This window comes from Sinohyriopsis cumingii, chromosome 18 (assembly GCF_028554795.1).
Source record: "Sinohyriopsis cumingii isolate HCF-2022 chromosome 18, ASM2855479v2, whole genome shotgun sequence".
In the NCBI taxonomy this organism is placed as follows: Eukaryota; Metazoa; Mollusca; class Bivalvia; order Unionida; family Unionidae; genus Sinohyriopsis; species Sinohyriopsis cumingii.
In genome coordinates, this window is record NC_142978.1 from 33,887,961 (window position 1) to 33,903,263 (window position 15,303).

At 34.2% G+C, this 15,303-nt stretch overlaps 1 protein-coding gene across 2 annotated transcripts in view; it reads left to right on the forward strand.

The window, feature by feature from the left end:
* The window catches only part of LOC149776355 (pituitary tumor-transforming gene 1 protein-interacting protein-like), a 44,912-nt gene extending 31,619 nt beyond the window's left edge, over positions 1-13,293 (forward strand). Inside the window, exons 7-8 of one of the 2 annotated variants that reach the window (XM_089942885.1) lie at positions 491-526; positions 6,570-13,293. In XM_089942885.1, the coding sequence (XP_089799011.1) occupies positions 491-526; positions 6,570-6,610 (77 nt within the window). In that variant the 3' untranslated portion in view covers positions 6,611-13,293. The remainder of the gene's footprint in view (positions 1-490; positions 527-6,569) is intronic. The other variant, XM_089942886.1, reaches the window with a different exon arrangement.
* Positions 13,294-15,303: the final 2,010 nt, after the last annotated feature.

Here is a 15,303-nt window from a genome sequence, read left to right on the forward strand (position 1 = left end):
AGCTTGAAATTTCTTAAAAGAGTAATTGGTTCCTACCCATATCATTATATTTGATGCCCTTAGCCTGCTTTATAGATATTAGAGTTTGGGAAATTAAGTGCTAAAAAAGGGACAATTAAAGAATTGGCCAGTACAAGTTATACTTGTCCTGACCAAATGGCTGGAGGAAAAACATTTGTACAGCACTGGATTTTGAGTTTGATTTCTAGCATTTGACATTTATGTTTACAGTATTTATGGCCCCTTTATGCCAGTTTTTCTGAAAAATTCATCTGTCGACTGCCATGCTGCTAAAATGGCAGTAGTGATGGGGGCCGTTTGCAATGCATCAGTCACTAATAATTTGTTTTCGTTTTGTTGTATTGTCAAAGGTTTGCAGAAACATAAACTGTTAGAAATGCCAAATATTTTAATATTTACTTATAACAAAGCTCATTGTCATTTGCAGCAGTTTCAAAATTGAATTGCACTTTATATATATATATCACAGTTATATTCAATGCAAACTCTGGACGATCTGTGGATGGTAAGAGTAAATAGATTATAGTTTCATTTACATTGTTTATTGTGACTGTTTTATGTTTTGTTTTAAATATATATGTTTATTTCAGTTTTGTTTACAACTGGAGTAATAATCAGTTGCATATTGTAAATCTTTATTTCCTCATTTTTTCATGTACAGCGTGTATCCAACTGTAATCAGCATCAACTGTGATCTGTCATTGCTTGTGCAAGTCTAAGCTATTTATTGAGTTACTGTTTCAAGCAAATGGAATAGACCAAGATTTGCTATGCAGTTTGCAGTTGGGTGTATTTTTTATTGGTAATCCAGCTAGATAGAAATGGAGGCTCTTCCCCATTGCCTACTATACCTTAAGTGTCATCCTGGAATCTTTGCCTCTGCCTCTCTCTAGATCTCCCAAAAACTTAAAAATCTGTGTTGATTTATATTTATTCCACTTAGTGTTCTGTTTATTTAATGTAGGATAGCACGGAAAATGTGTTTTTGTCTCTTTCTAATTCCAAATTATACAGAGGTTTTGGAAATGCTTAAATAAGCGTATTTGGATGCAATTTTTTTATATCTGGGATGCAGAAAATCATGTACACAGGAGTTCTCCATATCTACACAATAGCTGGTTGGCAAATTCAGTGGCTTGCCAGTCCTGCTTCAACCACCTGCTGTGTAGGAAAATGTGTTGATCAATTGATCATTTTAGCTGTGCTGATATTTACAGTGACAGGATTCAGTGGCTGAAAGGCCCCCATATGTACGCCGTACAAGTCGTTATAAGAGTACATCAAAAGAACATGATGCAGTAGCTGGGCTGCAAGTTCCGAGACTTAGACTAACTGCTGAGTGGTGGGAAAATTTGCTGATACTTACAGTAATTGAATTCAGTGGCAAAAAGACCCAGAGATGTACATGTGGTCATTATAACAGTTCATCAAGTGAACAACTTTTCATTATCTTGTTTATTTCCTAGTGTAGCTGAATAAGTAGTCCATATGATTTCAAAATCAAGGCATGTCAAGACTTAGACAAAATGTTGTTTGCAAATTTGGATAACTATTTTGGGGTTAAAAGGCAAATTGACGAAGACTGCAATGAGATTCAGAAGAGTGCTAAAGTTTCTTGAACTAATAGTTTAGATGGAACTGTAGCCAAGTGTAAGAAAGTATATGATGTCTGCCTTAGTGTTCTGAATAAGGCCTTTCCTTGAATTGACAAAATTCAGTCTGATTCTAATGGACAGACAAGAGCTATAAGTCATTGGTGTAAAGAATTTGGAAAAGTTAGCTCAATGACTACCACTAGTTCTTCTCATCTGGACTCCTAATTGTAAAATCCTAGCGAGATTTCTAAATTTCATGATTAAGATACTGTATCATCATTTGTTGCAAAGAAAGAAGAAATGATCCTTTATTACAAAAACTACCACTTCCTCAACAGAAGCACCCCATTTGCTAAATGTGCTTCTCTTCCAAATCTTCCTGAAATAAATTCCAAAATGGAACACTTTTTTTTTACTGATGAAGGTTGTAAATTTTCCATTGCTTTTACCCTCTGCATGCTCCGGAATGTATAATAGGCCCAGTGTGTTCTCATGCATATCATAAGAGGTGACTTTTGAGGCAGGAGCTGCAGTTGCTTAGTGGTGACCATGCTGGGCTTGGGTTGAAAGCATGCAGGTTCGAATCCTACCATCAGATCAGCCCAGGCTGGCTACCATTGGGGTGGGGTCCTTCGGCATGACATTTTAGTCCAGTTGCCTCAGAGTAGCCCAGGCTGGCTACCATTGGGGGGGTCCTTGGGCATTTCATTTTAGTCCAATTGCCTCAGATCAGCCCGGGCTGGCTACCATGGGGGTGGGTCCTTGGGCATGGCATTTTAGCCCAATTGCCTCAGCACTAAATAAGCAGCTTGTATTTGCTGCTGCATAAAAAAAAATAACAAATCAATCTTGACAAAATAGTTCCTTCCTTGTAAGCATGAGCAAGAGTCGATGTCCATCTGCATTACAGTGAAGTATTCAAAATAAAATTGTATATGATTTTTTTGGACTTTTTAGAAGATGTTCACTTATAGTTCCTAATAGTCGTGTTGGTTATATAGAAAGAGATCACTGTATTTCAAAGTCTGTTTGATAAGGCGTATTGGTATTTTGTAGAACTTACTATTACTATGTTAAAGTAGAGGGTTTTAGCTTATGGACAGATACTGGTGAGAACACGGTTGTCCACTTGAAATTCTTTGTCCAGGCAGATTTCATTCTGTCCACTGCATTAGCAAAATGGGGGACATTATAAACACAGGTATTAATTTTTTTGATGGTGGTAAAGTCATTGCTTCAGTCTCAAGATTAATAGATTTTATTATATTGATATCATAGGAGGAATAGATTTTATTACATTGATATCATAGGAGGAAAAGCTGACATATTTCATATGGATGTCCTTCTACCTTTTCTGTCTGACATATTTTCATCATAAAATATTGTTTCATATAATTTGCTTGCATTTCATGTATTTGATTTGATATTTTCAATAGTAATAATGCAGTGTCCTTTGTACAGTAAACCCCCGATTCATGTGTATATTGCATTCTTGTGAAACCTCACATATGTCAAATTTGCATGACTCAAATCCATCCATCAATGTGGAGCTGACTTTATCCCAGTTCAGATCATTTCTATAAAATAAAAATGTTGATTCCCTGTTTGAGAACCGTCCTCCGCATTCACTTATATATGTGAATAATACACATCTCCATGTATATTTTTCTGGGTATTAATATTAATAGTATGCAGTTAAGTCAAATATGCATGAATCAGGAGTTTACTGTATTGCTGATTATTTTTCTGTAAATGTACAGCACTTCCTCACTATAGTGTCCTTCAGTATACCACCATTCCTGTTAAGGCAGGTATTGTCATGCATCTCATTTTCTAATATAGTAGTGACATTATATGTATAATGTACTTCATTTTAAGGTGATGTCACTATAAAGTGGTATTCTCTGTGGTGGTCAGGGGCAGCGATATAATGAGGAAATGCTGTTATCTTTAAGTTCCTTAGGATTATGGTTGTTTTGAATTATTTTGGTTTGTTTTCAGTGAATATAAAGTTTGAATCTTTTTTGTAGATATATTTATTACAGAAGCCCATTCTTGCAAGACATTGTGTAAATTCTGGCTTGAACATATTTTTGGCAACAAACTTGAAGATAAAATTATTAAATGAATACCCTACGTTTAATAGAAATAGAGCATGCAATAATATTACGTGTAATTTATCCAACAAATAAGCCCTTCATAAAAAGTCTTATTTGCAGTTAAAAACAAGATGCAAATAACTGTGGCTGAAGAAGTTTTAAAAATACCTGATGTAAATGTCCTCAAGCTTATGTGTAGAACTGTAGTAATCCAGCTTTTTAAACAGTTTTTTATCCTTGATCTGTAACTTCTTAAATTGGATCAGCTATTTTGCTTTCATCATCAAGAAATATATCAAAATTGTTTATACGCCTCTCATGTCTTGTGTTACCTGATCTGTCAGTCCATCATCATTATGTTTTCCTTGTCCAACCCATAACTTTGTAATGGCAGCTTTTCATGAAACTTTCCACAAGTATATACGATAACTTGACAGTGTCGTGTGTCATAGTCAGATCCTCACAGCAAGCTCATGCCATGGTCACAACAAATGAAAATATTTTGAGACTTTTATGTTGTTTGGGGTACAGCTTTTCAACCAGTGAAGTTTTAATAAAATTTTAGCTAATTATGTATCATATGTATATAGTACTTGGTTGTTGTTGTTGTTGTTGTTGTAGGGTTTAACGCCATTTTTCAGCACATGATAGGCTATACATGGCGGCCAGTATTGATGGTGGAGGAAGAACCCGGGAAATCCCCGGAAAGAACCACTGACCCTCGAGAAGCTACTGGCAAGCTTTCTCACATACCCACATTGGCCGAATCTGAGACTCGAACCCATGCAGACAGAGGTGAGATGGCAGTGATCGGTAATGGAGAGCGTTTTAGACCACTCGGCCACTCGGGGCCCCTGTAGTACTTGGAATACTGCGGCAACATCTTCTGCTTCAAGGTCACTAGAAGGGAAAGTAATTATGTGACTTGTATCTTTGTTCGGTGTATTAAGTCTTGAAGTACTAGATATTAATGAAACTTACTAACCAGTTATACATCACATAAATGGTGTGCTGCATAATATGGTAAATCGAGCATCAAAATGAATTTCACAGCAAGGCCAAAATGTAACTGCAAGGCCAAAATGTATCCTTGTTTTGATTATACATTTGAAGCAATACAAATATTTGTATGAAACTTTTATCAATTATATATCATGATTAGACAGGTGTCCAAAAACATAGCCTTAAGGTCAAGTTCATTATAAGTAAGAATATAAATGAATAACCGGACCGCTCCGGTGGCCTTGTGGTTAGAACGTCCGCCTCGGATGTGGGAGGTCGTGGGTTTGATCACCAGCCGAGTCATACCAAAGACTTACAAAAATGGTACTAACAGCTGCCTCACTTGGCGCTCAGCATTAAGAGGTTAGTGTTAGGACTGGTCGGCCTGGTGTCAGGATAATGTGACTGGTTGGGACATGCTACATGTCTGCGGCATGATGCCCCAGTGCTAGACATCACTATAAACTGCCACATTGCAGACATCGTAGCGATATGACTGAAAAATTGTTAAAGCTACATTAAAAATCCAAACCACAACACATAAATGTATAACCTCAGTCCATGAAATTTGAAATAATTTAAAATATTGTAATGAAATTTTTGCCATATATATATATCTTGTGACCAAAAAGTACTTCTCATATTTACAGTCATATCCCAATCCTCAGGGTCAAGGTCACATTAAGGGATAATGCAAGTCAGCACCCAGTTTCCTTATCCAGGCTGTTGCTTTTTGACCCCAAAAGTTATATAAAGTTTAACCTGGGTTCACATTATAACAGTCATGACCTTAGTTCAGTGAAAAAGGTAATTAGTAGGAAAATGGTCACAGGATGAATGTATCATGTCTTTATGGTACTTGTGTCTAATTTTGACTTTATGTTTGAAAATGTTTAGAATTGCTTTAATTTTATACAAGGATTTAGGTAACTTCATGTATCATCAAAAATAAACAGCATGAAAACTGTTTGCCAGAACAGTGTTTCTCATGTTGATTTTGTTTTAATATAGTACTATATAGTGAGAAAGTTGGAATATTACAGATGTTTTGTACCAGGATGCTAATTCTTATGATTCTCATACTTGCTGATGTATATTTGATTCACTTTGTCCTCCATCCTTGCATGTAAGTTTTTGCATCCATCTGTCCATCCACCTATCCACACCTTTCCAGACTGTAATGGTTATATTGCTACATCTAATGTTATCTACCATACACTCTTTGTTGTTGTTGTTGTTATTGTTGTTATAGGGTTTAACGCCATTTTTCAGCACAAGATAGGCTATACATGGCGGCCAGTATTAATGGTGGAGGAAGAACCCGGGTAAACCCCGGAAAGAACCACCGACCCACGAGAAGCTACCGGCGAGCTTTCTCACATATCCACTACACTCTTTGTACCTCTTGAAATGAACATGACATGCATCAAATGTGAGTCATTGTGACCTAATGTCCATGATGTGTAAAAACAATTTTGAAAATCATTTCTGATTCTGCTTCCTGCATCTATCCACCTATTGTGGTCAAAGTTACATAGAGTATGCATTGTGTGATGAAAACAGTATTGCACTCCAAAACTGAGTCAATGAGACTTTCTTCAATTTATTTATAAATGATTTTAGAAGTGTTTGGACTCAAGATCCAAGCTTTCGCCAGTTACCACCAGACTTTACATTTAATGGTGAAACTGTATCACAGTAAAACTGGGTCACACTGATTTGTTCTCCAGGTTTTCTTGTGCATTGCTTAAAAATCTTGTCCAGGCTCCAAGTTTTAATACTCTTTGGTCTAAGGCGAATAATCTTGCATTGTAGGTGTGAATTTTGCTGATGATCAAATTTATCATTGCAGGCCTCATCAAGGATGAAGCTCCATACACCAGATTCCAGTGAAATGCTGCTGAATTTTGCTTGTTAGATAAGTGGAATGATATACCTTTGAAAAAAGAAACATGGAATATTAAGAATGTATGTCATTGCCAATTTTGTGTGTACTTTCACCAACAAGAAGTTTTGTTCACATGTCATCAGTTAAACATTAGTTTTGGCTTGTGTGATATTCAACAGCCTCCTCCAGTGTATGTGGCATAGTATTCACTCTCTACCTACCAATATAGGTTTTGTTACTAACAGTAGTAAGAAACTGAATGGCCTTAATAAAGTTAGTAACAAAGTATAGTTTATAATCTTTCGAGTCAATTTTATGTTAACGCAGGTTTAGACAAATGATTAGACTTATAGTAATCCCCTACTGATATTGCTCCTTTTTATGGTAATGAAATATTGGTAGACGTCTTTAAAGGAAATCACTACATTAATTCATTTAATAATGTTTCAGTATTAGTACAAATTATTTAATACAGAGAAAGAGTAAATTAGAATTATAAACATTTAGAGCAATCTATTTACAATAGTGATAAGGACCATAAACAGCAATAGTTCTGGAGTTGTATTTTTTTCCATCTAATCATATGTAAATTAGTCTTTTTGTCAACCCTCCAAGCCAGCAGTGTTTTCAGTACTTTGTTTCTTTTCATACAATTGTCTTGCAAACAAAAAAGTATTGAATGTTTAATATTTTTGTTATAAATAACATTGCATTTTGACCATGAAAAGTTGTTGGTTTTGCTTTGAAGATATAATTTTATGTGTTAATTGTGTGATTCAAAAAATACTCTCAGGCGTCATCAGAAATAGTGAAATCAAAATTTGGCATATTACATTTGAAAGCAGTCAAAAAGAAAAATCAACATTTAATTTAAATAATATTACTCAAGAAAAATATTATCAGCTTGATTTTTTTTCTCTTATCAGAATTAAATATTTTGTAATTAGGACCTAATCTTGTTTAAATTGTAAATGAAATTAGAAAATATTTTACTTTCAGACAGTAGAAAGGAAAATAACAATGGTTGAATCTTGTAGTCATTCATTCCATGCAGAGATAATTTTTTCAGAAACTATATTTTTCAGCCTAGTGTTAAATGCCTTTAAAGAAAATCAATTATTCAGACAGTAATAGTGTTATGTATCCCTGAAAAGTTTTAATTTGCAATACAGTGGTATGAAGACTCAAGAAATTTTTTAATAGATTAATGTAAATATGCTTGATATTCCATGCCACTCAGAGGAATTGATGAATTGTATAGATTTTGTGTTACACTTTTTATTGTTTTTTTCTTTTCTTTTTTTCTATAAACATATTTATTGTTTAGTTGGTGTAAAGACTTTGCATACTTTCTTTAGCTGTATTAAAAAGCTTTTTATTTGCTTTACTTTTCATAGACCATAAGAGCTTTAAGGATGGTCTATTATCCATGATCTGTCCATCTATTCGCATAAGACTTTTATCATTATTCCTCGTAATTACTATGACGATTGCCATGAAACATTCCACACATTTATCTCATGGTCTACTTGGCCCTAAATGAAAATTGTGCTGTTCAGACATCCAGTATGGCCAGCACAATGGCCATGTTGAAAATCTTGCTGTCACTAATCCTCCTGAATGGATGGACCTATCAACATGGGGTTTTCACTCAAAGACTTTTGATGTCTTGTTAGTCATAAATAAGTATGGTTCCAATCTGATGTTTCATATCAACATGCAGTTCCTACTAAAAGACTTATGTCTACCTGGTATAAATGAAAATGGTGCAGCTTGGACATCCACTGTGACCACTATTGCAGTCATCTTGAAAATATTGTTATCACTGCTTCTGAAAAGATGATTATATCAGTATGGGGTTTTCACTAAAAGTCTTGATGCTGATCAGAAATCCAGTATTGCTATCAGAGCAGTCATCTTGAAAATCTTTGTGATTGTTACTTCTCCTAAATGGAGGCTCTTATTAACATGGGGTTTTCATTAAAAGACTTCTTATGATGTCTAGTTAGTCCAAACAAAATAGTGCTAATCTGAAGTCAAATGTGGCCACCATAGTAGGCATCTTGAAAATCTTATTATTGCTGCTCTTCCGCAATGAATAGTCTTATCTTGCAATATTTTTTATCTCTATTCCTCTCCAGATTGATGGCTATATCAGCATAAGGTTTTCACTAATAAATTCTGTATGATACCTTTGGTCCTAAATGAAAGGAGTGCCAGACACCTGTCCAGTTTGACTGCCATGATGACTATCTTAAAAATCTTGTCACTTTAACCACTGAATGTATGATCATTTTGACAGGGTCCTCACCAGGTCCTAAATGAAAATGGTACCAGTCATTCATCCAATATTGCCACTATGATGACTGTCTTAAAAATATTGTGTTTAGCTGACATCCAGATATGTGTGCCCCAGCAGCTAAAGAATATCAGAGATGTTTTCAATACTTTGACAGTTAAATCGAAGTAATGGTCTTATCTTGAATTCCTGGAAATTCTTTTTGCCCAGTAGAGCATCAGTCCCTTTGAGGTACTCTTGTTTGTCCTTCAGTTGATTTAATATTTGATCTACTTGTTGTTATATGTACACAAAAAAAATACTATGGTCACAAAGAGTTAAGGAAGGTAAGGCATCAACCAATAATAATTGTTTAGATGTTCAGTATGACTTGAAATAACTTGCAGGATAAAGCATTGCCTTAATTTTCAACAGTTCATTAGCTGTCGGTCACAAGAAATACAGCTTGCAGAGTATTAGAATTCACATTACCGGTACAGTAAGGTCCTGGTTATAGGATATACATTAAGCATTCCATTACCTTGAAGTCTTTGCAGGGTTAAAACATGATTTTTAAGTAAACAATAAATGCTAATCTTTCAATCATATTTGATTTTCTTCACTTATAATTTTGACTTTTTTTAATGAGTTTTGAGAATTGTCATAAATAACTTGTCATACAGATGTGTGTTCATGTGTATTTATGCCAAAATTTGTAATTATTTTGTTGTGAAAATGTTCCTACATTCTACTTGTTCATTCATATTTTATGTAGGGTTCTCATCAGTCAGTATGAAAAGTGTCACTTTCCTTGAAGTTTTACACCAATCCTGGGCAATCTGATGAAGACAGTTTTTAGTTTTGAATTGTCTAATTCAGACTGTTGTCATTTTTTAGCTGTTCTGGGAGAGCATTGCCATGAAACTTTAGACACATTCATCCAGTGTTCTATATATGTAAGAAATTGTTATTGCTGCTTCTCCTAAACAGATGGTTGTATTGACATAGCATTTCACATAAAGCATTCGTACAATATGTAGTTTGCCTAAACGAAAAGGATGCCAGTCAGACCCCCACCCCATGTCTTCCAATGTGACCATCTTGAAAATCTAGTTTCTTGTGCTGCAAGGATGGTCATGTTGATATAGGGTTTTCGGTGAAAGACTTCCTATTATTCTAATTATTCATAAATGACCATGATGCCTGTATATTCCAAATATGGCCATCTTGAAAATCTTGCAGCTATTTATACTGAATGGATAGTCATATTGACATGGGGTTTTCACTAAAATACTTCTTATAATGTTATTGACATGGATTGTGCAACCTTGAAAAATCTTTGTATTTGAGGAGTTGCCTTCAGAACTCCTTGAACCTTAACAACGTTGGTTTTAACATTTATGATTCCTTGACTTTATTGAAAAATGCCATGATTTTCCCCCATACTCTTTGGATTTACCTGAGGGAATAAACTACATTAAAACTGAATCAAAAATATATTACTTTAAATTTTAAATTTTTCTTGTTAAAATATTTTTTCAAAAATAGTAAACTAATAAATAAAATACATTACAATTAGGTGGACCTTGCATTTTTTTAAATATTTCTTTGACCTTACATGTTTAGTGAGTCATATACACTACATAAATTAATTTTGGCCCGACTTTGTACAGCAAATGCATATGGCTACTTAGCACTCTGACAATGTTTTTAAAGGCCATGGTGAAGACTTGGGCATTAAGCCATGTAAGATTTTCAAGGATGATAACACAGATATACAAGTACATGTTGAATTTTGTATCAAAACTGATTTGTGGATACATCATCCCAAAACATTAATTATAGATTAACACAAGTGTAGCATATTGGTATATCTTGACATTATCCAAGTCAAATTCAAGGACCTTCTATCCATGAAACATCAGGTTCAAGTTCAAAGGTCATGATGAAGAACTGTACTGTACTTACAGCTCTCATATGAACATGTTATCTCAAACATGTAAGAAAATATTGATGTTATTAAATTTGGTACATTGGAGTTTAGTAACAGTATCTGAGATGATCTGAATACTCATTTTTTTCACTGTTTAGGTAAAGCTTGACAGATGTGAAAACATTAATCTGTAGATGCATAATTACGAAGATCATTCATCAGTTTGGAATACCCAAATGTTGTAAATTATTTTTTTATTGGCCTTTACTACAGAGTTATATTTACACCTGTTTTATATTCATATTGTTGTATGATCTTGCAAAATGTGTGGAAATCATTATAAAAATCAAATAAAAAATTTTCACAACAGTTATGTTAACGCTGTGCTTTGTCAGTGTCTTTGTACATAGTCGTGTATTTGTTGATGATAAATTACAACCCAAAAAAATTTAATATTTTAATGTAATTTGTTCAGACTACCAGACAGAAATTTTATATGGTATTAAAGTAGGTGGGCATGAACAGGTGCAGGAGACATGTTCTTTAATACATATTTGATATTGCTGCAATTTTTTTATTAAATAAATTAATAAATAGTTTGTATGCAACATTATATATGTGTGTGTGTGTCTATATATATATATATATATATATATATATATATATATATATATATATATATGGCTTGAAATTAGTGGTAGTCCGCTAGCCTGAGGCAGATTTCCTGTCAAACTAGTAACTTTCATAATGTTAATAGTCCGATGGGCTAGTAAGTTTTGGTTATCAATAGTCAGCATTTGTTTATGCCGTTCCCTAATAATAAAGACTTAGCAGATGTTCTGTAGAATCCAAGCAGTGGCCATTGTAAACACGGTCATAAAATATTAGCATGAGAAGATGAAGTCAATTTCTGCCTCAGAAAGGTGCGTTTCTATAACAAGAATCCATCCAATTTTGTGCATTTCACTTAACAGCGCAAATTATGGTCCCATCTTTAACAACGGAAGTTTGGTAATTGATCCTAATTAATCTGATAACAAATTAAATGAAAAAAATGACATGGTATCACACTTATTCACTCGACCACAATGACAAACTACAAAGCGGTACACCACACAAAAGAACATGGCAGAAACTATTCAAAGAAATTAGTTTGCACATTTTTGGGGTTTTATTTTAGGTTTTTTTTTTTTTTGCTTGCAACCGAAACGCTCCAACAGTCACAAACAGGAAACTACGTATTTTACATTTCCATCAAAATAATTATAAGAATTAGATCAGTTTATTATAATTACATTATTGACACATCCTTTCCATACAACTACTTTTTCTATGGTGATAAGAATAGTTTTTATATTTTTCCCTTACGAGAATGAACAAATAATTGAAAACACGTGGAGATATCGAAGCAGAATGCATGTACATTTGTTGGGAATTAAAATCTCTGAGCATGGGCATCTAAGATTTAAAAATTTTCCACCTTATTATTAATTTCAACAATACATTGAGGTTCAATTAATTAGGAACAATTACCAAACTTACGACTTATGATGCCGTAATTGGAGCTGTTAAATACAATGCGCCGAGTATCAGATGGCTTCATTTGATGGGAACACACCTTTTCCAAGCTGAAACTAACACTACCTTCTGATGCTAATATTTTATAACAGTGTTTACAATAGCCACTGCTTTGATCATGCAGAACATCTGCTGAAGTTAAGTCTTTGTTAGGGATAACCATTTAATTGTGGGAGGGGGCAGAGACACGTGTTTTGAAATGTGTTTCTTGCTCTGATTTTCTTATATAAAGGACACTTCCATTCCTTTTCTTGCTTTAAATAATTCACATCAGCTATACTATAACATCTCGTATTTCAAAACAAGGCACAATTCCCTCCTTATAAGACAGGCAAAATGTGGCATTTGATAGAAGGTGTTCAGCCACCAGAAAAAAAGCAAAAGTTGAATGAGAGTGATGAATAATTCTTATGATAGGGAAAAGCGTATTGGAAAATTTCAGATGAAATGGACAAAAGACAGGGAATGGCTGAATTATGATGAGGAAAGGAACATTATGTGGTGTAACTGGTGTATGCAATTCACAAAAACAAACGCACAGAGAACTTCCAGTTTTGTTGCAGGTTGTTCGAACTTTAAAATTGAATCGTTAAATGTACATGAAAGCTGTGTGACATTGTTTTGTAAACAGGACTAGTAAAGATTTGGCAGGACTAGTAAATTTCTCAATATACTAGTCCATCTGGCTACAAAGAAATTTGTGTTAAATTTGAGCCCTGATATATAGACACACACACTAGAGCCTATATGAGCTGTGCATTTTAAATCACCATAATTGATGTGGTGTAAAGGAACACTGTATTTGGAAAGTGAAACATATCTCATTAAATAAACTGTTCTATTCCATTTGATGTTCTGTGGTCAGTTTTTTCATTCAATAAAAATTGGATGTATTTGTAGGTTTGTACGTCTTGTTTAATGTCCCTAAAATAAGTCCATGTTGAGCAGTAATTACCATAAATAAATGCTACATCACTAGGCTTTATCTGTCTGATCTTTCATGTCCCACTTGTCTTTACAGTAAACTAACAAATGGGCGTCTTGCTTCCATTGCAGCCAGTTTTCTTTTATCTTTTTCAGAGTAATTTCTTATTTAATTATACAGATGTGACTGAAAAACTTATAATAAAGGTACATGCAGATGCCTCGCTTGGCGCTCATCATTAAGAGGTTAATGTTTGGACTCGTCGTCCTGGTGTCAGGATAATGTGACTGGGTGGGACATGATGTCTACCTAGAACCAAGAAACATGATAAGGGAATGCATCTTTATAAGTTCTCAGCCATTACTACAAAAATAGGTCTCTGTGACCTTCATTTTATGTGTCATTGACTTATGTTTGAATGTCATTTATTGGGTGTTGTTTATGTTGGAATCATGAAACTTGATGTATCTGTTAATTCTACACCTGCACAATAAAAGAAGGTTGCTATGACCTTCTTTTTCATAACAAAGGTTAAGTATCTGTTTCTACTTCATTACCACATAGATTTTCCAGTGCTATACACAGCCCACTCTGACCAGTTGAATTAGGAGTGAATATGGTAAACTTTTGGTATTTAGAATCATACATTTTGTTGTGGTGGGTAACCCTCAACAGGTTAAATGTGTATTGTACATTTGAATGAGTACAATTATTAGAAGAGTGGACTGTATGCATTTCATGCATGGTCCCAGTTGTAGTGGCTATTTATTGTAATTACTGATGCATAAAATATGCTTTTATTCATGACCATCCTGACTGTCACTCGAAGGTTATTCAAAACTTGCATCTTTCACCTAGTTAAATATGACTTCATGGGGTGGATGATAATAACAGCTACTGAAGCAGATTTTATGAACAATATTTTGGAATTTATTTTATAATATATTATTTATATTATAATATATTGTATTATTTATATTTATATTATATATTATTATTATTTATTATTATTCATATGTATATTATCTATATTATAATATATTTATATTATAATAAAAAATAACAAAAGAACTTAATCACTGGATTTTATCAATTCATATTAGCTCTCCTTTGATATCATAGAGAAAAAAAATGTACTTGCCTTAAGGTAAAGCCAGTAAATATGGCCAACATTACTAAAAACAGAAAAACCTTTAAACAACTCAATTACTACTCAAACAAATTTGAACACTGCTCTGGTGGCCTAAGTGGTTAGAGTGTCCGCCACAGATGCAGGTGGTTGCGGGTTCGAACCTCTGCTGAGTCATACCAAAGACTTGTAAAAATGGTACTAGCAGCTAGGCCCTCAGCATTAACAGGTTAGTGTTAGGACTGGTCGGCCTGGAGTCAGGATAATGTGACTGGGCATGATGCCCCAGTGCTAGGCATCACTATAAACTGCCACACTGCATACATCATAGCAAAGTGAATGAAAAATTGTTAAGGCTACGTTAAAAATCTGTATCACATACACACACTTTATGCGTTTTAGGGAGACTAAAACTGAAGAGTGTGTATTATTGGGAAAATGCCAAATTCATCACATATGGAGCAATTATTTCTAGAGATTTAATGAATACATTGATTTATTTTTGCTTTTTTTTTCTTGAGAGTTTTATATAATACACTTTAACATTTAATTTCTACCTTCACCATTACTGATAACTGCCATCTCATCTCTGTCTGCATGGGTTCGAGTGTTGGGCTCGGCCAATGTGGGTACGTGGGAAAGCTTGTCAGTAGCTTCTCATGGGTCAGTGGTTCTTTTCTGGGTTTTCCCAAGTTCTTCCTCCACCATTTATACTGGCTGCCATGCATAGCATATCTTGTGCTGAAAAGTGGCGTTAAACCCTAGAATAACAACATTTCTACCTCTTTATTATAATCCTTATATAATATTTCTGCTAGGTTTTGCTGTGGTCATTTTTGATGATGTTCTTTCTTC